General features: G+C 38.4%; 1 protein-coding gene and 1 non-coding gene across 3 annotated transcripts in view; both read right to left on the bottom strand.

Annotated features, from left to right (window-relative positions):
- Window positions 1-23,123, bottom strand: part of eif4g1a (eukaryotic translation initiation factor 4 gamma, 1a) — a 46,984-nt gene that overhangs the window by 3,103 nt on the left and 20,758 nt on the right. The window contains exons 9-33 of one of the 2 annotated variants that reach the window (XM_073849815.1): window positions 21,693-21,803; window positions 21,191-21,342; window positions 21,023-21,115; window positions 20,005-20,083; window positions 17,072-17,821; window positions 16,904-16,992; window positions 16,617-16,803; window positions 15,110-15,243; window positions 14,911-15,030; window positions 14,405-14,809; window positions 13,298-13,444; window positions 12,966-13,202; window positions 12,698-12,802; window positions 12,272-12,541; window positions 12,035-12,143; window positions 11,024-11,135; window positions 10,620-10,897; window positions 10,410-10,534; window positions 10,142-10,314; window positions 2,373-2,498; window positions 2,041-2,122; window positions 1,853-1,951; window positions 1,467-1,601; window positions 1,255-1,336; window positions 1,001-1,141 (exon numbers count right to left, since the gene is read on the bottom strand). In XM_073849815.1, coding sequence (XP_073705916.1) covers window positions 1,001-1,141; window positions 1,255-1,336; window positions 1,467-1,601; window positions 1,853-1,951; window positions 2,041-2,122; window positions 2,373-2,498; window positions 10,142-10,314; window positions 10,410-10,534; window positions 10,620-10,897; window positions 11,024-11,135; window positions 12,035-12,143; window positions 12,272-12,541; window positions 12,698-12,802; window positions 12,966-13,202; window positions 13,298-13,444; window positions 14,405-14,809; window positions 14,911-15,030; window positions 15,110-15,243; window positions 16,617-16,803; window positions 16,904-16,992; window positions 17,072-17,821; window positions 20,005-20,083; window positions 21,023-21,115; window positions 21,191-21,342; window positions 21,693-21,803 — 4,341 coding nt within the window. The remainder of the gene's footprint in view (window positions 1-1,000; window positions 1,142-1,254; window positions 1,337-1,466; window positions 1,602-1,852; window positions 1,952-2,040; window positions 2,123-2,372; window positions 2,499-10,141; window positions 10,315-10,409; window positions 10,535-10,619; window positions 10,898-11,023; window positions 11,136-12,034; window positions 12,144-12,271; window positions 12,542-12,697; window positions 12,803-12,965; window positions 13,203-13,297; window positions 13,445-14,404; window positions 14,810-14,910; window positions 15,031-15,109; window positions 15,244-16,616; window positions 16,804-16,903; window positions 16,993-17,071; window positions 17,822-20,004; window positions 20,084-21,022; window positions 21,116-21,190; window positions 21,343-21,692; window positions 21,804-23,123) is intronic. The other variant, XM_073849817.1, reaches the window with a different exon arrangement.
- Window positions 14,290-14,364, bottom strand: LOC141345047 (small nucleolar RNA SNORD66). Its single transcript, XR_012356913.1, has one exon. It is a non-coding gene; the product is annotated as a small nucleolar RNA SNORD66 (small nucleolar RNA).

Genomic DNA, 23,123 nt, shown 5'->3' with positions numbered 1-23,123 from the left:
CTATTTTCAGTTCAGTGTTCACTTAATACATGACAACTTACAGAGACCTCACAATAGTTGGAGTCCTTGAGACAATGGTTACTAGGTGTTCATATTTTATGATAAATTTAAACAGTTTATGAATGTGTACCATTTCTTTATAAATGTATTTAATTAAAAAAAATTACATTGTGAATAAATAAACTTGTGTGTCTGACTCTATCACTACCAAACATCGAATCTGGTTATTTCACTACATTAAGTTAACTTAACAAGGAAAAAAATACAATAGAACATAGATATGGGTTAGTAAAGGGTTTGCAGTAATTGTATCGGTTTACTTGGTAAACAGTAAGCAGTATGAAAAGGTCTAGTCAATTGGTGAAGGGGACCTGTCTATAATATTTAATTTAGATATAAATACATATATACAAACTTTACATAGGTCATTGTAAGTTGGTCAAGTGCTAGTGGCTCGTATTATTCTACGGCGTTTTGTGTAGGTGTCAGTCCAAAATGGCAGGAGCACAGTTATGTCATGGGCGGAACTGTTGCTACGGAGCGTTCTATTGAGTTTCGCCTCTTGGTACTATTATACTCTTTGCTAGTAGTCTATTACTTGAATTTTTAAAATTGCCGGGTAGACAGCATTTCATATGTCATTTAGTTCCCCCAGAGTTCCTAGAACTAAATACACTCCTAGTTCCTTTGGTGCCAAAAACAAGAACTTCTGCCAATAGTTCTAGTAACTATGAAAAGGTTCCTCCAGTGCAAAGGTCCCTAGTATTACCGTTTTTACTGAACTTAAATAAAACGCAACATTGGAAGGGTAGTATAAACCCACCAAAAAACTAAACGTGTGCATAAAGATTAACAAGCTTTAAATACTTGCATTAACACTGAGAAATTACTAAAAAAAAAAAAAAAAAAAAAAAAAAAGTCCTTTTGGACATGAACACAATGTCATCTGTGCATGTGAGAGTGAAAAGGAGGAAGTGTTTAAAAAAAGAAATACACTCACTGGCAGGCTGCTCCATCTGCACCATGAGAGCCTGAAGAGCATATAGTGCCTGGAGCTCCTTTGTTTCATCAGAGAGGTACTTCTGCAGAAGCTTGGCCCTTTGGGTAATCTGCTCGACATCCACCTTGTAGGGGTTCTCACCTATACCAGTTCATTAATGCACACAATTAACATCAAGAACAGGTCAGTGCAAGTTCAGGTCTGAAGTCAAAGTAAAGTGCGGAAAGGGGATTGCATCTAATGAATACACTCACATATAATGGCAGACTGACACACAGACATCATCAGGGCTCGCACAAACTGATTGGAGCTCATCTTCTGCTCATCTAGGTTGGCCTTTAAAGGAGAGAAGCACCAGTCAGCACACATCCCATGCGCATAATGTTATACCCATAATGCAGATCACTGCAATAGCCTAATGTTTGATTGAAGAGCCTTGAACCACAGCCAAAGCACACATGCTTACCTCTACCCAGTCATAGATCCTCTGGTTGTTGGCTTTTTCCTGTAACAACCTGTCCAAATGTTTACTCAGCTCCTCAGCAGTCAGTTCCTTCTTACTGGGCTTCTCAGACTCCTCACCCAGAGTGAACTCCATTTTCTGAAAATAAAACATCTTAATGACCTTAACGCTCATAAAGACATATGCACAGTATGCACGTATATATGCGTGTAACATAAAAAACACTGTTGCAAAAAAAAAAAAAAAAAAGACAACATTTCAGGCAAATATGAAAAAAAAAAAGGATCAATTGTTTACAGGATAAGGATCATCATAAGAATGATCTATCAAAAGGGAGTTCTTTTTATTTTGACGCATGTTATAATGCAGTATGAAATGGCTTTCAGTACCTGCTCTGTAACAAACTTATTGACATCCTCATCTTCAGGCAAAAAGTCTTTCCAGCTGAGTCCTGCCTCCAACCACATTGCTCCAGCTTTTTTGTGACTCTGAGAACATTACAGCAAAGTAAAAAAGGTAAATAACTTATGAAATGACAATGTACGCAAATAAGCATTAGCCACAGCATGATACTCACCAGTCCTTTACAGAGAAGGTTAAGTATTTCAACAAGCAAGATTGCTGCTTTGCCCATAGGGAGAAGAGGTTTGGACACTTCCCTGTGGATGATTTAAAAAAGGTCAGATGGTGTGTACATGATTTTATTTGATGGTCTATAACAAGGATCCTCAAATCCTGCAGAGTTTATCTCTAACCCTAATCAAACACACCTGAGCATGCTAATCAATGTCTTAAGAATTATTAGAAAAATAACATGTAGGGGAGTTTGATCAAGGTTGGAGCCAAACTCTCCAGTGCAAATATAACCTTTGCATTCAGGTATCTAAAACCCAAGGTTTGGTGTCTAACCTGAAGAGCTGGCCCATGGGGATGCCTCCCTCTTGCAGCATGGGTGTGATGATCTCGGCCAAGTAGAGCCAAATATGAGGAATGTCAATAGCCATGTCATCTGCTATCTCCAGAATCTCCTGCAGACTAGAGTGGGTGAAATCAAACAGTAAAGTAAGTGAAGAGAAACTATTTCTATTGTGTGGAAATCATGAAGCTCAAGCTAACCGTTTAAGTATTAAAACTAAAACAAAGAAATATTAAAATGGACCAAAGCACATAAAATTAGAGCTGGGTGATGAACCAATAAAGATAGTTATCGCGCGGTGAAAATGTCCTCGATAAGCGTCAACAAGAGTTTGATAAATGTTCAATATGATGTTTACGCCACAAAGACGTGATGAAAGAGTGCTAGTCATTTAAGGCAAGCCATTTATCGGCTCGGCTCAAAGTTCAAACAGCGCCGCAAGCTTACTCTGAGCAGATGCGTCTCGGTCAAGCAACCACTAAACAGTGCTGTGAGACCCAGTTTGAAGTGCTTGAATTCAGCGAAGAACACAAACAACTGTTTATAGCCAGATGATTCAGTGCTGACAAACAGGAGAGACAACACTGTGCACAATGATACAGTCAGAAGGCTTTGTAAATCTAAAAATCGCCATCATTTACCATAGATTTACTGTAGTAGCACTAACTGCACCATAATATTTTGTCAGAAATAGGGGTGTGTGTGTCCAATTTTACTATATTATTAATATAGACATATTCAATGTGTTGGAGTGTGCATGTATGCAGTGTTGTTTTTGGCGGCAGATTTTAAATTTTAGTTTTAGTCTAGTCTTTGTGTGAAGCTGTCATTTTAGTTTTTATTAGTTTTAGTCAGGTTCATACTCTTTTTAGTCTAGTCAAGTTTTAGTCGACAACGGCCCGGTTTCACAGACAAGGCTTAAGCCTAGTCCTAGACTAAAATGTAAGTCTGAGCTGTTTGAACTGAAAGAAACTTGCACTGACTGATCTTAAAATATATTGGTGTCTTTGTTTTGTCTCAAGATGCACACCAGTAATGTTTTTTTTCTAAGCATGTTTATAAAAATTACTTAAATATCCTAATAGAACTATCTGCTAATCCTGGCTTAGTCTAAGCCCTGTCTGTGAAACCGGGCCTAAAAGTCTGAGCAGTTTAGTCTAGTTTTAGTCAACGAAAGTTGTATTTTAGTCTATTTTTAGCAATTTTATTTAACCCAGTCAATATAGAATAAGTACCTAATAGTATAGACGAAACCAAAGTTTCAAACAAGGTTATCTTATTACAGTATTGTTACCTTATAGGCTTAATACATCCATTCCAGACTTGGAAGATGCTCTAATTTGAAATTACAACATTTATTTGACCTACCAAACATGTTAGAAGTACACACACATAAATTGAAATAAAATAAATAAAAACAAAAAATAAAATAAATAAAATTGCATCACATGACAATGCCAGAAATAAAATTATACATTCAAGTTTAACAAACGTGACTGATTCGTATTCTGATTCAAACAACACGAACCCCTTGCGCAGGTTAAGTGTCATTCACTTCATTAAGAATAAATCATAATACAAATAAATATGTACGTGTAGTTTTGTGCATGTTCATTTCGTAGTAATTCCCGCTTCAAAAGCACTTCTAATTAATAATAATATTAGTCAATTTAACAATATTCCTAATGTACTTTGATCATCTATGGCTACACAAATCATGCTTGTACTTTTATAAGTTTATTTACAAATTAATTAGTGTAAGTAAAATATTTCTTATGGTTTTCGTAGCACAAATTCATTCATTTCATGAAACCGTCCAAAAATCGCTTTGACATCTGGGACACAAAAGAAACTTTTTCCACCTTTGATCACAAGATGTCATTAGTGTACAACGTGTTGAAAAGCTTCGAGTAATGAAGCTTTTTACGATACAGTTGAGAGGAACGCTTCGGTGCTTCAAAAAGCTTCATTTTCCCATCACTACTAAAAAGTAGGAAAAAAAAATGTCGTTTCTTCTTTCTCTCCCAAAGACGAACCACAGCTGACCGGCCATCGGTCCCTTTCTCTGTGTCAAACTTAACTTTGTTTGTAGTCGTCTTCTAGATAATGCTACGAGTGGGGCTTGAGAAAGTGACGTCGCCTGCGGTTTAGACTAGAAGGGATACAGCTCTGGCTACTGGGCATGCGCACATCAATCTGATGTTACAACATTTCGTTTGGTCTCGTTTTCGTCGCCGAAAATGAAGAGACATTTTAGCATAGTTTTTATTTTGTAAACCACATTTAGTCTCGTTTTTATTCGTCAACGATATTCCATTATACATTTTATTATAGTCATCGTCACATGACCAGCATTTTCGTTTCGTCTCGTTTTCGTCACGTGATAAAGGTTCGTTGACGACGATATATAGTCACAATTTTCGTTGACGAAAGCAACACTACATGTATGCATATGTAAATGTATTTAGACTAACATTTTTCATAAATGCATAGGAACCTATATAAATATTACATTTTTACCATGGTATTGAGGTACTATATTTGTGGTTTCAACTGTGATTAACACGATCTAAATGTATGCTACTATAGAAAAGACCAACGGTTAATTAAAAACCCTCAAACAGTCAGAATAATTAAAATGAATTCACTCATTTTTATTTGATGTTACCAATTTTGATAATGAACATAAACCTACATCTGCATCCTAACTCAAGCTACTATCAAATGTGTATTTCTTACAGACAAAAAAAAAAGTTATATTGTTAATATTAGGCAACACAAACCAGTTTCTTTATTTGAAACAATGTGAATCAGAACATTTAGAACAAATTTATTTTAAGGAAAATGGCCAAAAAAGTGAAGTGTTCGTAATGCTCTGACCTTAAATAATAAAAAAAGTTTAAAGCCACACTTAACCATCTGGTTTTTACAACTTTCACACTGAAGCAAAAATCTGCCTTTAAACTTACACAAGCCACTTCAACATGTGAAAACACCAAAATAGCATAAGAGATTGTTTTGATAGCCCTGGAATCATCACTTTTTATACAATGTAGCTGCTTACATTTAAGAAAATTAACAAGAACTGAGAAGAGAAAAAAATACCAAGGTTTGAAAAAGATAAATCATGTTTAAATGTTAAATAATCTTTTGAGAGCTTTCTTTCCTTACAAAGACTTAAAACATGGCACATTAAAAGCTGTTTAGTTGGCTAGACGCATGGCACAAAACAAAGGTTGTGAGTGGAAAAAGTGGCTACAATGTTCATAACGTTCAACATAAAATCGTAAATGCGCATGGCAGAGCTAGTGTGAGACAAGGATTTGTGGTTAAAATGTGTATAAATTAAGGCTGCACAATAAATCGCGAAATTGCAATTGATATTAGGAAAAGCTGCAATATATTAATGCATGCATATTGTCAGCATTAGAGGTCGACCGATATTGGTTTTTACCGATAGCTAGGTTGGACCACACTGGCCGATACAGATTAATTAACCGATAGTTTTTGAAAATAGATACTGAACGGCAACTAAAATAGTGCTCTGCTAGTTTTAAAAAAGTAATAAACCATACTTTGTAAATTAATAAATATTAATTTTAATTATATATTGATCATTAAAGTTATTTCATAGTTCATTAATGTTAACAAAATAACACCCTAACAAGGAACAACACTTCTATTCTACAGCTTTCATCAATCTTAGTTGATGTGACAAATGGGCTCATTGTAAAGTGTTATTTCATATTAACAGTAGGGGTGGGAATCTTTACATTTTAACAATATGTAAAATTGCAGTTTCTATGCTTTTTGTTTATATTTGGAATCTTTGTATGTTAGTACTGCCTTATTAAAATTAAGATTCAATTTAATTACGATTTTCAATAACTAAATATAACCATGCATCACATTCTCAGTTTTCAATATTACTGCACATGGCTACATTTTCATATACATTTTATATAATTTATTTTGAGCAAAATTTACTTTATTTTTTTATTATATAAGCAGGCTACTTTTAAACCAATTACTTATTTAAAATAAGTGTTCTTTAAGTATCCAAAAGTTAACAGACAATAGTTATTTTTTCCTTTCGTTTGATTATTACTGATGAGATCATTGACAGTGGCTGCTTTAACAGGCTGCATTCAAACGAATGCACAGATCTATTTCGATATATCAGATGCCCTGCTCTGAAAACATAACTGACTGTGTGTACATCAGTTTCGTATAAAAGTATTCGAAATGGCAAGTGCATTTAACCGCATCTGCAATCGAGCTTTTAAGGACGAACAAACACAAATTGCAAGTGAAAGTCTGTCAGTGCGCGAGTTTTGTGCATCTAATATACTGCATTACAAAAGGCAGAAATGAAGGCACATGTAAAGTAAAAAACTGCGGGTGGAAGCACGCACTGTCAAGCAATGCACACAAGTCTCACAGTGCAAATTCTGTGCAATTAAGCCAGCCGCGTTTCAGGCGCTCACGCCTGCCATATGCGGGGGAAAACACAAGCTCCTCGAAGAGAGGGTTGCGATGCATTGGATGTAGGGATGCTCATTTCGGTTAATTTTCCTGACCGACAACCGCTACTCGTTATCCGAACATTAACCGTTAACTGATAAAATTAGAATAATAAATTAGTTTAAAATAAAAATAGAATGCACAAGTATCTGTGATGATACATTAAAAATACAAGCAAATGTTTTATTTTAACGTGCAAACAGCAGCATACAGAGCAACAACAAAAACTGTATTGACATATACTTAAATTATCACGCATCAGCAGCGGTTCTGAGAACAGAGAAAATCTGAATGAAAAAAAAAAAGAATAATATAAATAGGCCTACACTAAATATGTATAAATTAAATAACTACCTAATTAAGATGACAAAACTAAAACACACTGAATCCTTTTATGCGCTTTGAAAAACTGTACCGGTCTTATTCTTCTCGTCGGACATAAAAATATATAGCAGGCCAGCCAATACCTCAGTGTGCCTAGTTTTTAACATGTTCACATGCTGTACGGATAGGCAGGACCGCTGCCTGTTAACTCTTAGATCCGCGAAAAAAACACCATCACAAAAACCCTTTCAATTTGCGGTTCGGGACTTCCATCCACTGTCATATGCGTGTGGAGAAGCGCGTGTTTTACAGCGTTCAGCAATAGCCAATCACAGACATGTATGTTGATTTGATTATCACTGTGGCCAATCAGAGGAGGCTATGCTACAATCCACTCACCAACCAAAGTGCCGGTTTCAGTTTTGCTGACTTCTACACTTTCGCGAACTCTCTTATTAGAACAAAGAAAGTGTTGGCATTATATAAATAAGAGATTAACTGTGCAGTGTAAAGGTTATTTTATTAGTTTTTAATAACTTTATGAGATTGCGATGAACTACTCTAGGATGAGTGATAGCTTTCCAGTGATTGTAACGGGAGCGCACTTTCTAGACTATAATTCATTCAGAATTTGAATACATTCACTCACGTATTCACTCTCTGATAACCCAATAACGCCTCTTGCCACTGAGTTGCATATCTGTTTACTAAGTAAAGGTGAAGCGAAATATGTCTGTACAGCCACACTGCACGTGTCGACACGCGCGAGTAAACAGATAACTTAAAAATAGCATTATTTCTTTCACCATGCAGCAAACGTAAAAAAAAAAAAAAAAGAATAGAAAAAAACCCTTTTAAACCGTTTAACTGATAGTAATAATCGGTTAAAATTCTTACTGTCGGTTAACGGTTAAACGGTCAATATGAGCATCCCTAATTGGATGCAGCGCTGCGTTGTGCAGACAACTCGCAGCAGGTATCTAACACACACACAGGATGCGTCGTGTAGTTCAAGCAGAAATCTAAAACAGTTTATTTAATCACCAAATGGGCAAAAGTTTACTTCAAGAATGATCAAAAAAGCGGCAAAGATTAGTTTAAACAACAGATCAAACGGAAAGAGAAAGTACGATCTATATTGTTGTAGCCATTTAAGAAAATGTGTTATCTGTTTTACATTTATGTTTAAATATTATTTGTTTGTGTTTTGTTTCAGTTTAATCTGTTAATTACGAAAGAAGTTTGTGTAATTTGTAATTTGTGTAGTAATGTCATAAAGGACATGGTATGAATTGGACGGCAATACGCCGGGAGAATTGGAGAGGGTCAGACACAATTGTTGACCACTTCCACCTTTTTATTTGTGGAAAATCCCTTTTTAAACGAATTTCATTTTGTATCATTTTTATCTTAATTTTGAATACATAATTTTAATAACTGATCAACAAAAATAAGTAAGAACAAGGAAAATTGCATTGTGAAATAAAGTGCGTAACAAGATGCAAACCTACCATGCTTCCGCAGCCTGAAGAAAAGGCTAAAACATAAATTATAGCTCTATATGAAGCATACAGACTTTATTAGAGCTACAGAAATACGAATTTATCACTTAAATGCACAATCTTCCAGCAGGGTCAAGCCTTTATAAACATTAACAACAATTTGGGACAGATATGTAATGTAAAACTGTGAATGGCGCGCTGTGGCGCAGCAGGATTCTGTAGGCTGAATGAACACGGTTTGCTTTCTCACATGGTAACAATCCTGACATTTAACATTGGTGTCTGACTTAACCTCTCATACTCTATGACAGCGGAGAGGAGCGTGAGCCACTTCAGCAAAGAACGCAATCCGGAAAAACTATCGGCATGGATTTTTGTCGATAACCGATAGTTCAGCCAATCAACTATCGGTGCCGATTAATCGGCAAAACCGATACATCGGTCGACCTCTAGTCAGCATGGTTCTGTAATCAGTACTAAATGTCCATCCAAAGACCAGAGGGCACTCTTACGCGGAAACTCCAAATACACCCCGCAGAAGAAATCCAGGGAACAGCGATTGCTGCAGCTGAATAAACAGATCTAACTTTAACTAGCAGATCTAACTAGCTTTCATTTGTTTCAGCTTGATCAATAAACAAGACTACGACAATATAGGATTTATAATAAAATATATAATAATCCAATGCCTTTTTTACTGCTTAGAATACTATGAAATATGTAGCATGCCTTATTCTGTGTAAGAAGCCACATCTCTCAGTAGAATTCATTTCAAACACTCGACTGACATTACAAAGTGAGTTGAGTAAAAAGTTATTAAATGTGGTATTTTCACATGCTTCCAGATAGAGCAGCGTTTACTACACAGAGCAATGATTCACTGAGAAGCTACGCTACGCAATATCATCTGTGTGGCTTTGCATATCTGTGAACTGTGTAGCAAAAACTGCTCCATCTGAAAGCATGCATATGATGGGAGATTTACTACTAAATACAGAACTGCCTTTACTGACAATATAGCATGCAATTTATCATGCAGCCCTACTATAAATGTCTTTTTTGAAAAGACAATTTCGCTGGATAAGACCCTTATTCCTTGGCTGGGATCAAGTAGAGCTACACAAGCTACGCTGGAACTTCAACTCATTAAAATCCACTATATGGAGAAATTATGGAATGTTTTCCTCAAATCTTAATTTCTTTTTGACTGAAAATAGATATGAACATCTTGGATGACGGCGAGGAAATTATCAAGAAATTTCAATTCAGGAGTGAACTAATCTTTTAAACTATGAGGACGAGTTGGATCTACATTCGAATATGGAGATGTGTTCAATATAGCACATTTCAAATTGTGAATCGCTGCCATATTTTTGTTCAGAATGATAAACTGTAGTGGTCTATGAACTCACCCCTTGTAGTACTGCTCAGGAGGTAATATTTTAGCACTAACAAGCTTCTGAAACAGCAGGCCCACATGCTCTCTTGCGATGGTGCTGCGCTCCAGTGTGGACTCTACTCCGTTCCGTACAAACACGAAGAGCAGAGAGGCGCTGTTCAGCTCCTGCACACACTGCACTGCCTCCTACAAAAGAGTAACAAGAATAATGATGTTGGGGTGAATTTACAGGTTATTTTCAAAATGTTTCCTGGAACAATAATATGTTTGGATGTACATACCTTCATGTCGTTGATGTGGAGATACTCTTCAATAATGGATTTGGACTTCTTGTCTAGCTCTTCCTCGCTCAGGGCGGGTTTGGCTTGAACAGGTGGTGGAGGAGCAGGAGCCGGCATTGGCTTCACTGAGAAACCCAAGCAGGTAAAGGGGAGATCAATTTATGAATCATCAACTCAAAGATGTGTACAGCTGGTGCTGTCGACTCTTACCTGTCTCCTTACTTCTATCACGCTCCCGACTGCCTCGATCGCGGTTATCTGTCATGCTGGACACACGGCGTACGGAATCCGGTGGTCCACGGCTGTCGCCTCTGCGCTCTTCATTTTCACGGCTGAAGCTGCGTTTAGTGATGGCCTGACGGGGTCTGTCTAGGCCTCGGTCCCGGTCTTCCCGCCTACTGTCGAATCGGTCAAAGCGATCCCTGTCTCGGTCACCGCGATCTCGGTCACCGCGATCTCTATCACTACGGTCCCTACTGGAGCTGTTCCTACACAGCAGATGGGTGTTAAACAGCACATCAGTAACTTGCTATTAGATTACATTTGAATTATTACCATGCAGCATTGATGTTAGTACTCATTTGCCCTACAAATAAACAGTACTACAAATTTACCTTTGAGGCACTCTACGATCAGAGTCAAGTGAGGAAGATGATGATGAAGAGGGTCCAGACTGCTGCAATGCAGAGAAGCGGTTGAGTGTGCTAGTGGCAGGTCTCCCTTGGTCTGCATCAGATAAAAAGACGGCACATTAGACTTGCTTTTACTATAAAAAACACTGACAACCAGATCTTTACATTTTAAGAAAATGAGTGACACTTGCAAAACAGACATTCTGGTTCCTAGATAAGACTACATCTCTGTCAGTAGCTGCCTCTATGACCCTATTTTATACGCATTGAAGTATCACATTAGAAACAAGTGATGAAAATGAAATAAAATTATTCAATTTGCAAAAAAGTTTGTTCTTCCATTTACATAAAAAAAAAAAAGTCATGTGACTTTGCACTATGGGACAGCATAACCTGACTAACCAGCAGACCGTTCTTGCTGCACAGCATTTGAAATGTTGTTGTCATTTTTAAATGCCCGAGGAAAGTCTGTTGTCAAAGTATTTCTGTATAATTGTCTACCAGAACTGTCTTACACGACTGCATTGCCAAACAGCAGGCATCCACCTCCAAAAGCAATGACTGCATTTGTTTCATCTGCTCGCTCTGAGGCACAAACAATTTAGTATATATGAAAATTATTGTAGTCAGTGGCTTCTCTAAATTTTCTTGGTGATATTTAGGGCCCTATGAAATCAGTTTTACATTTTTCCAAATTCAGTTTTATTTTTTCCAAATAAATGAATTCAGTGATTCTGTCCACATCGCGGCAAACATGGGGCCCTAGATATTTACTGCTAGTTTTTAGGAAGTGACAATTTTGTTCTTTGACTTATTGAATGGAAACTAATTCACAAATGGTTTAATACCATGAAGTCACATGATTCAAGATACCAATCATGCCCACGGCCATGGTAAACAGCACCAATTAAAAAGAACAGTCTATGACATTAAGAACTGGTCTTCTCTGTGCTATTTGCGGCCCAAGGTAAATACGACTGGCAGATTGCTCACCTTGATCTCCAGTGGACTTGGCTCCAGTGCCTCCACTGCTGCCTTTGCCCCAGCTACCCCATGAGCCCTTTCCTCCTGGGGCCAGCAGCTGGTTGTTGAAATCACCAGGCTGAAGAAAAATAAATAAATAAATAAAAACTGGGAAAATACAGCCAAGTATGTAAAACAACTGAAATCATTCTACTATAAAAATATAGAAAAGTTGGACATTATAAAATAAATGTCGCAAAGCTTTACCTTAGTAATTTTACTGAGACGGCTGGTGTCAATCGGTCTGTTCTTTGTGGTAATAGGCACTATGTTCCAACCCTCATCCTGGGTCTGGCTACCACGGCCCCCAGAGGAGTGCGGCCCACCACGGCCACCTCGACCCTGACTGGAGTCTTTCTTAGACAGCAGCTGTTGCTGTACTTTGATTTGCTCTCTGTGTTCTTCCAGCTCAGCCTCTTTATGGATCTGATCAATTGTTTTGGGACCCAGATCTCCTCTTCTAGGCACCCAGTTGTTCTGTGTGACAGACCACATGCACAGTTAAAAAGAAATAGTGAGAAGAACTGAAATCATACATGTGTTTTCACATGAGTTGTAAATGTGGTTCCTGCCAAATACTTGATAAAAATGCCACAGTTCCTAAGAAAATTTGTTAACCAAGCATGTGGTTACCCTTCGTAGGTCTAAAACATCCTGAAGCATGAAGCGGATTCTAGAAGATGTCTTCTTCTCTTTAATGATCTTCTCCATCTGGTGAAAGTACTGATCCATACGAGGCTGCACACAATAGACCAACATTAAATCTGACTGTAACAAAAAAAAAAAAAAAAAAAAAACTTGCCAAAGAATTAAAACATACTACACACAAAAGGAGTGTATTTCTAAAGTAGCTCATAAACCCAAACAATAAATGATTGCACAAGTACTTATGGTGCTATACCTTGGCCTTCTCAAAGTCTAGATCTTTTCCAATGGTGGACAGCAGCCGGCAGAGGCACTCTAAGCTCTCCTCATCATGGTTCTTCAAGAGCTTGACAATGCAGTCATGCATAATGGGTTCTGTCAACATTTTCAGTTTGAACAGCTCTCCGATGAACTTGATGTTTCCAAGCGACCGTCTACGTGCCTTGTCCTTGGCTTCCTGCAGCTCCTCAGTCAGGCGCTGACGCTCCTCTTCCTGAGGTAAAAATAAAAATTGTTTCATTTTATTTTATTAGAACCATTTCATACACCTTGTACGGAGTTAAGTTTACAAATGTGGCAAGACGTCACCTCAGTGGAAGCATCCAGCTCTTTCTGTTTCTGCTCAAAGATCTCGTCATCATCCTTGTCCTTTTCAAACTCCTTCTGACAACGATTGAGCAGTAGTTTACGGAAATTCACAGTGACTCCCGGTTTGTCTGTAGTGGGGACTTTAAGCTGGAAAAGGAAATCAGTAACAATTTTTCAATTATTTCAAATTAACATTAAAAATAAATAAATTACTTAAAAAAAAAAATCAGGTAAACAGTCAAGTAATTCCGTCATCAATTACTCAAATCTCGTAAACAAAGTATCAAATATGGCCCTGGACCACAGAACCAATCTTAAGTAGCACAGGCATATTTGTAGCAATAGCCACAAATACATTGTAAAAGTAAAGATCATGTTTAAATTATTTTGTAAATGTCCTAATGTAAATATTTTTAAACTTAACTTTTAGTAATATGCATTGCTAAGAACTTCATTTAGACAGCTTTAAAGGTGATTTTCTTAATATTTTTTTATTTGATGATTTTTTTGCACCCGCAGATTCCAGAATTTCTAATATTGTTTTATTGCCCTAACAAACCATACATCAATGGAAAGCCTATGTATTCAGCTCTCAGATAATGTATAAACCTCAATTTTTTACCTTTTATGAGTAGTTTTGTGGTCCAGGGTCACAAATGTACATGCCTGGTCCACAAAAAACAATAAGCTTGGTTCACACGTCACCCAAGGAAGTAAATGTGAATAAAAGCTCAATTAAGTTCAAGTCTCTTCAGAAGACTTTGATTAAACCGCTTGGTTCATATGGACTTTGTGTTTCTATTAACTTTGTGAAGCAAGAAATGTTTGGCAAAAAGAACTTCGTCAAGTGACATTCCAGGTTTACTGTCATTTGCATGTTTCGAAGGTGTACTAAAGTCATGACATGAGCACAAAAGTTTACTAAAAATGAAAATTTAATCTACATTTGCCACTGCAGAAGTAAATCAAAACCTGACAAAAACTATAAATAGCTCATTAGTTAGTCAATCCCATCAGAGTATATTAGTGGCCCAGACATGTGGCACAAAATGGAGGTCATTTTGGAGCCCTCACATGCAAGCCAACATACAGACATACGTTACTCACCCCCATAAGGCAGCGGCACATGTTGGCATAAGCTACAGAGAAGTTGGGTTCGGAGATGGCTTTCTCGAAGATGAGGTCAATGACACCCTTAAGCCTCTCTTCTGTGTCTATGGTGAGCTCTGTCACCTGCTTCATCAGTTGCTGGAACATCTGTGGCGTCAGCTTGTTTAGGACGCTGCGTACACGGCGGAACAACTCCTGCGTTTTCAAAGCTTCTGCGTCTTCATCATTCTCCTCTTCTCCACGGCCTCGGACTTGCTTCCTCACTGAAGGCGTCCAAGCGTTCACAGCCTGGTTAAGTTCCACATTGTCTTTGAGAGACAAGCTGGTGATGATCTTGGGGTTGCGATTCATTTGGTCTTTGCCTCGACCTGGCTGAGGGCGCCGTGCAGACTGAGAGTGCAACTTTAAAAAAAATAAATGATCGATCTCAACATACATCCACACTACTTCTAACAGATTTTTTTTTTTTTTAAATCGGAAGAGTAAAGAAAGAGACAACTTACTGGTCCTCGCCCTCCTCCTCCAGATGACTGTCTACCCAAGTTAGCATATGAAGGTGTGAAATCAGGCCCACAGTTCATCAGACTCCTGGGATCCACGGGACGCAGGGGGGTTTTATTTGCCTGTTGTCCAAACAGCAAAGAGCAAAAGGGTTATTATAATTTTTAGCAAGTAAAACTTGAGTCCAGATTGAAGTCTCACCTTGTCCAAGACAACATCACTGATGTGTGGCAAACCCTCTGGCTTGTGCATGCTTGCACCAATGAACTGGAAACCAAGCAGGAATTCTCTATCATATCGTTTCTTCTCCTCTGGGTCGATGGGCTTCCATTGCTCTGCAAAGGAGAGAGTGAAAAGAATTTTCAATAAAAATCCAGGAAGCCTTGATAAATTATGTACTTGGTTTCCAATTTATGGATTACTAGGGTTGGGTATTTTTTAAATTTGATTGATTATGATGCTGCTTATAGATTCTTAATTTTGATTCCAAAAAGGTAAAACACTTTTTTTGTAGACCGTGGTTTTCTGTGCTCTTGATTCAGATGTGTGCACGCAAAACAGTGTGCAGGTTTTCACTTTTTGCACTTAAATAGGTTAAAAAGCAAGAATGCAAGTCTTATTAAATACCTGGTTCTTGGAAATTTAAAAATGGTTCTAAAAATCAAACTGTTTCTCAATACACAACCTATGTATTACAGGTTTGGTTTATTTTTTGTGCATTCCCATTAAACAATACCAAACTTGCTTTAAAAATGTTAATTTTATTTACTGAATGCACAAAATGCAATGAATTTTAGAATGATGCACGTAACTTATCAAATGCATTAATGCAAATATATACAAAGAGTCTTTTAACACTGAAAAAACAATGTTTCTTGAGCATCAAATCAGCATATAAGAATAGGTTTTGAAAGATCATGTGACACTGAAGACAACAATGGCAGCTTTGCCATTACAAGTATAAATTACATTTGTAATTCTTCCAATTCCAGTTGTCCTAAGACAAGAATGGGTACTGTTTTGGTTTTAGGACAACTTTGATGGCCTTGGTGAGAATAAGGCTGCATTTACACTGGCACAAAAAGGAATAATTTTTTTTTTTGCTAAAATCTTACAGATCGGAATTTGTTGAAGATGTGTAAACAAGAATCTGTACAAGATCCGTTTTTTTCCAAATGTGGATTTTAATCGGATACATATTAGATATCTGGACATCCGACCTCTGTCTAAACATACATATTCGATTCCCCTCAGAACTCCCAATGCTATGGCCACACGTTTGTCCATAAAGATTTTTTAATGTCCCATAATCTGATTTCTTAAATAACAGCCTAATGGCCACTCGTCGTAAATAACAAATAATTTTAATAGCACAGCTATTCAAAACCTGAGGGTCTACCGTGTGCATAGTAAAGCGATAACTACAATAATTCCCAACCAAAATGAATGTCAAACACATATCAGATACTAGTTGTGCTTAAAGCTAATATAAACAGGTGGGCCAAAAATAAATAAATAGGATATGGCTAAAAGATTGCATATGTGCATTAAGACTTGAAGTGTAAACGCAGCCTAAGAGATTATTCAAAAACATAAGAAATCTTACTGACTCCAAACTTCTGTTGTGTACTTTCCATGAACTCTCATATATCGCTAGAATTTATAAAACAACTTTCTCAAATGAGACCCAATTAGTCTGACTTCTAACCTTCTTTGTATTGATACTTCTGTTCCACAGGTTTAGACGCCTCAGGTTCAATATTTTCTGTGCCAAGCTTGTCCTCTTTCTCCTCCCATGTTTCATCTGACTCTTCAGCTGGTGGGGCAGGGGTTGGAGCAGGGGAGGGCTCTTTCTGAGCAACCTCTGGCTCAGGAGCAGGCTTTTCCTCCTCAGGCTGAAATACAGAAGATTTATAAATGCACAGGTGTACTTTTTTGCAACAGTCACAGAGGTCCTGCTGTAATAAAGCTAAAACGTGTTAGATTACTACAAACCTCTTTGAAGGCATCTAGGACATCTCCAACATCTTTCTTATTCAGATCCTTGATCTTCTTTTTCTTCTTTGGCACTGCTGTCATGGCAGCTAGGAAGAGAGAAACCAAAGTCAAACTTCATCTTGATTGAGAAACCAGAAAGTTTTTCTCAAGAACTTATTTCCCCACCTTGCATAGTCGTTTCCTCAACAGGGCTGACTGTTACAGGGGCAGGCGTCTCCTCTGGTTTCTCCTCCTCTGCTTCCTCTACAGGTGCTTTCACAGCTGTAAGGCAGCTCTGTTGGACCTGAGGAACTGCTTGTTCAGCAACTGGATTAGCGGAGCTCTCTGGCTTCACAACTGGAGCCTCTGCAGAGTCCTCAGGCAAACCGTTAAGCAAAGGCTGTTCCATTGGCTCATCAACGACTGGTTCTGGAACAGGTGTCACTGTGGTTACAGGGGCGGTGTCCTTAGAAACAACGTCACCCTCATTAGCTACAGCAGGAGGAGGCTCCACAGGGGTGGAGATGACAGCAGCCGGGCTAGATGTGTCGGATGAAGCCTCTGTTTCGGCCACAGGTTCAGGCTCTTTCTCTTTGGCTACCTCTGGCTCCTCTTTTGCAATCCCAGTAGAAGTTGGCTCCACTGGAGGGGTGTCCTCAGGCTCCTCCTTTTGAACTGGGGCATCAGGAAGTACTGGAGCATCCACACTGTCGCCAGTTTGTGGCTGGTTTGTGGGAGGAGAAGGTGGGAGTTCAGGGGATATCGCAGGGTCCTCTTCTGGAGGAATGGAAATCTTGCTCACAGGTGAAGCAGGTCTGACCTCTGATACTGGTTCAGAATCAGTGACTGAAGGTGCAACAGGGGCTTGCTCTGGCGTCTTTGCTGGAGGAGGGGTGGACACAGCTGCGGGAGGAGCCATGGACTTCACTTGATCATCTGAGGATCAAAGACAGGAAACGGTACAATCAAAAACTGTAACTTTCAAAATGTCCTATAAAAAAATTTCTGGGGCCAGATTCACAAAACATTCTTTAGAATGAAATTCCTCTTAGCCATTTTCCTTCTCATTTTCTAACTCTTTATCCCAAAAAACAAGAACGTTTTAAGATCTTTTTCTTAAGATTGTTTTAAGAGACAAAACCTACAAATTTGAATTCCTGATAAGGACGTCTTTAGAAATCAGTAGAAATAACCACTTAAAGCGTTAAGATAACCTCCAACTTAAGATATTACATTAAATGAAGTTTGAGTTGTTTTAAATGTTAAGCATTACAATCAGAGGTTGCGTAAGACTTCAACATTGTCCGTCATTTTGACGGACAGGGTCGTAAAAATTCCGTCATAATCTATTATTACCCGTCATTTTAAATGTCATATTTTAATTATAACACCACATTTACTTGCTTTTATTTTTGTTCACATTTTCATTTTTAATCATGAACCTACAGGGCGAGCATACTGTATAGGTTTATGCACTTATTTATGAAGAGAACAGATGAATCTCAGTGGATCTTGCTGTTTTCAGTTCATGAATTAACAGTAGGTGCGCATAACTAATAAATCACAATAAGCGGTTAAGCTCTGTGCTTTCTTACTTTCAATATGAAAAAGTCTCAGATTTCAAATTCTGTCTATTTCATCAGGAAATTCAAGCAATAAATACCGTTTTGGCGCTCTTTAATGTGTCGTGATAGATCGCTGTAGTTTACACTGGGTGCTCGCATGTGCGTATCAAATGCATAGCAAAAGATTCGTTGTGACAGTTTCGTTTTTGTTCTGTATCCAGTGCTCTGCTGCCACAATGGAGCGCGCTCGCCACCAACTGGAAAGGGGTGGGAATTACAGTTACAATATACAACAGATCACCTGCAGTGTAATCTGTCAAAATGACGGACAGCCTTCAGATTTTTCCGTCACTGATTAAAAAAATCCGTCAATGACGGACAATTTTCGGTTAACGCGACCTCTGATTACAATATACCATTAGCTACTTGAATGATATATGTTATATGAAAACAGTTACTACTATATAATTTTTATAAAAATCATTTAGATGTTTTTGCTAATTAATTTTATGAAAGCATTAAAATAGAAGCCAGAAAATAAAAAACTGAATGAGAAAAATTAATGGTGTGTTCACACGGGGCGCAAGCGTCAACGCTTAACGGAAGGCGTGGCTGACGTTTATGGTCATAGCAGCGTCAGCCAATGAAATACTGCTCTTGAACAGGATGAACGTGGTTGGCTGCCGCCTGGCCACTGTATTTGCATAGAGCGATCTGATTGGCTGACGCGGCGCTTCACTGGCGTTGCTCGCGGCAGAAGTTGAAAATTTCTCAACTTCTGCCGCGAGCAACGCGAGTGAAGCGCCGCCGACGGATCCACAATTCCTTTCGGCAAAGCTTGACGTCACCCATTCAAAGTCAATGGGAAGCGTTGACGCTTGCGCCCCGTGTGAACACACCGTAAGGTTTTAAACTTTGAATAAATTGCTGTTCTAAGTTATTTAGACATGCCTTTTGATTAATGTTTAATTTAACCATCAAAACAGTCAAGAATTTTTTTGGTCAGAAAAATGTAAACAAAAAAAAAAAAAAGTTAATAAAAGCCAATAAAATACTTTATAAAATCAATTAGATGTTTAATATAAAGTTGAATTAATCCATTAAAATGGAATCCAGAAATAAAATTTAAAAAAAAATCGTAAAAAAAAAATGAATTTAAGAAAAACTTATTTCATATAAAGTTTAATTTGTTAAACTTGGAATAAATTGCTGTTAAATTGTGGAAGTTTCATGATTTCAATTATTTAGACATGCTTTTTGTATAATGTTTTTAAAATTAACCATCAAAATACCACTAAATAAAAAAAAGCTCTTGGTTTAAAGGTTTATTCAAGTTTTCACTTTTCATTATGCAATAAAAATCCAGTACATAAAAACTAAACACTGCTTCAAATAAAAAGCATTTCTTGCTAACATTGCTCAACTTTCCGTTGACATTTTGAGCCATGGAAATCCCTTTTGAAAGTCCCTGTTTGTTTCCACATTTTCCAGGATGGTGAGAACCCAGTCTTTAACATCAAAAACCTGTATGGATATATTTTCAAGCCCACTCACCAGCTCTGATCATGGCAGCAACAGGCGGAACACTTTCACCATTGGTCTGGACAGGACCTCCCACCTCTGGACCAGCAGTCTAAGTAAGAACAGCAATCCGTTAAAAGCAGCATTTCCTTTTTGCCATGCTCATGTCATTATTAACCATGGGCGTCGGAACCATTGTACGTGAGTGGGACAGGACCCACCCACTTTTGAAGACCAATGATATTCGACCCACCCACTTTTACCGTCCCTAATTCAGCGAGTATGTCTTTGCACTTTTCAGAGCGCCCTCAGACTCAGTGAAATCCATTGTATGAGGTATGCCTTAATACATTAAACTCCATTTAGCTACAGCCTTAAATTACATGCTGTGGTTTCCTCAAATTCATTCCACTTGGCTTATTCAGAGTCCATATAAATTAAATTCATTCCGTGTTGTCACTAGTCACTAGCGCCTGCGGCACTCCCGAGACAAAGCAGCGTAACTTCTGCTCAGATACACCTAACCCTAGCTGATACTTTATTTCAACTTTTCGATTATTTCATTAATTTTTATTGAAAATAAATGCCTTTCCGATGTGATAAGTGAAAAGGGAGACGATTTCGAAAATGATTTCACCAAAAGGCGGACGCGAACTCGGGTCTCCCGCGTCAAAAACCATATGTTACTCGTACTATCACTTACTCGTACTATCACCATGGCTTAAAATCATGGGTGATTAAACGTAGCCTATATAAGTGTGCAGCGATGTGCAGATCAGCTGAATCAATCTGCTGTTAAAAATAAACCATCCATTTATCATATCATCATGCAAAACTAAGAATTACAATAAGTGTAATATGACGATTGGGTGCGGTTATCTAAATCAGAGAAAAAAATAGGTGCGGGTGGGTGGCGGGCGGATAATTTATTTGAAGCTGCGGATTCGGGTGACGATTGAGCCCATCCGCGCATCTCTACTGGGGGAGGACCCACCCACATTTATTTTGCTTCCATCGCCCATGTTATTAACGCACAAGGCTATTGACAAACCTGTGGAGGAGTGGGTGTGGAGGTCGTTCTCCCACCAGACATGATCTCTTCTGTGATGTCACGACCACCCTGGTTGGGGTCACGTATTCTAATCTGTAAAGAAACCAACTGGTAAGTCACAGAGAAATGGCTCCAAACAGAAACACACCAAATGCTGTTCCCACCCACCTGTTTGCGCTCTCTCGGTTTGACTGGTCCTGTCTGCTGAGGCGGCGCTTGCTGTGGAGGTGGAGCTGGTTGCTGCTGAGCGGGGTTCATCATGACAGGCGTGGCAGACACTGACGTTGGGTACTGCTGTGTAGCAGGATAATAGGCAGCCGCTAGACAACCAAAAAAAAAAAGACAAGATTAGACATCAAAATAAGAAACGGTCAGCTTTAATGAGAGGGGGACACATGCAAAGTATTCCCCACTTCCCAAAGCACTGGAGAAAACATTACTTCATACCATTCTTGTCATAAATCTCTTAATGGAAATCACAAATTGATAACTGTTCTTTCAACATCCCGGAATGTTTGCAGAGGGTTTTTTTTTTTGTCTAGGACATGGAGTCAAAGGTTGAAGCAGAATTACATCAAAGGTTACATGCTACCTGCGGTGTTAAAACACAACCAGCCAGGCTAAGACACAGACAAGGTGTAACAGAAACAGCCCTGCGCTTCAGACTCACCAGGATAGCGCTGGGAGGTGAGAGGAGCTCCGTGCAGCGAGAGGCGTCCGTTCTCTCTACCTGCACCTCTCCCCCCACCCCCCTGCCTCTCCCTCCCTGCCAGAGAGGGATCTGAACTCAGCCAAAGGAGAAGGGAAGAGAGGAAAGCAAGAAGAGACAGAGAGAAAGGTTGAGAGTGAGTAAGAGAAAACAACAAGCAGCAGATATAAGTGCTAAACACAGTTAGCGAGCCAATAATCTAAGCAGACATAAAGGGCAGAACTAGGCGTTTAGTGGTTAGTTACGACATGGATATTATCTAATGTAAGCGACTGATTTAACAGTCATCTAGGGTGAAGTTACAAAATCCATCCAAACATACACAGATCATTCCAAAAGATGAGGAAAAAAAAATAGAATGAAACTCTACAGACATTAAGGTTTTGTCCCCACTGCTGAAGTGCAGTCTCACACAAGTTACTGTTACTCAGCAAATTTCTGTGGGTGTTATCCAGTCATTTCAGTAGTAATTAACGTGATCTGAAATTTCATGTGAGGGCAAAAGATTTCACAATATGTTCAAGTTCAAACAGAAAGCTGCTTGGTTTGAAAGTAACTTCTGTGTAATGAGTGCTTCATACATCACACTACTGACAAAGGACCGATTTTATTTTGCTTATGTAACCGCGCATTGAGCAAACGCACACACACACAAAAAAAAAACTTAAAAAAAAAAATACACAGGCATTTTTTTTTTTACCCTCATAAACCATTTAACTTTCATTTTACCATTATTTCTAAAAGTTCTTTAATCAGTCAATTAGAATAAGACAACATTTGGCCTGTAACCAGGAAACTGAAATCAGTATAAAAAAAATTCATCTTTGCAATGCAGAGTAAACACAAAAGCTGCATCTGAAGTGGCAATTAGATGTATTTAATGCAGCTCAGGTGAACATGAAATGTTTTAACAAATGCATAATGTTTTAAACAAAACATTAAATACTGATATTTGTATCATTTAATGCTAAGGACGTCAACCCTGTTCCTGGGGACATACTATCCTGAAGAGTTTAGCTACAACCCTTATCAAACACACCTGACACAGCCAATCCAGCTTCTCAAGAATGCTTGAAAATTGCAGGCAGGTGTGCTGAAGCAGGTTGGAAATAAACTTTCCAGGAGAGTGGGGCTGTATCTGAAATTGCCCCCTATATCCTGGACAGCCATTTTAAGTGGTGTTCGAAACCATAGTGGACGTTCTCAAGTGTGTTCATTCAATCCCACAATGCACCGCAAAAACGTGTACAACCAATGTACACTCAACAGTTAGAGATAAACCCATAATGCACTGTGAAAGTTGAGCACTGATTGAATTCCCGCGTCTCACCAGAAGATGGCGCCCGTAGCTGAATCATCCATCCTTTTATTTTACAACGCTTTCATCCACGG

Source organism: Garra rufa, chromosome 10 (genome assembly GCF_049309525.1).
Source record: "Garra rufa chromosome 10, GarRuf1.0, whole genome shotgun sequence".
Classification (NCBI taxonomy): Eukaryota; Metazoa; Chordata; class Actinopteri; order Cypriniformes; family Cyprinidae; genus Garra; species Garra rufa.
This window is presented reverse-complemented; position numbering and strand designations above follow the sequence as displayed.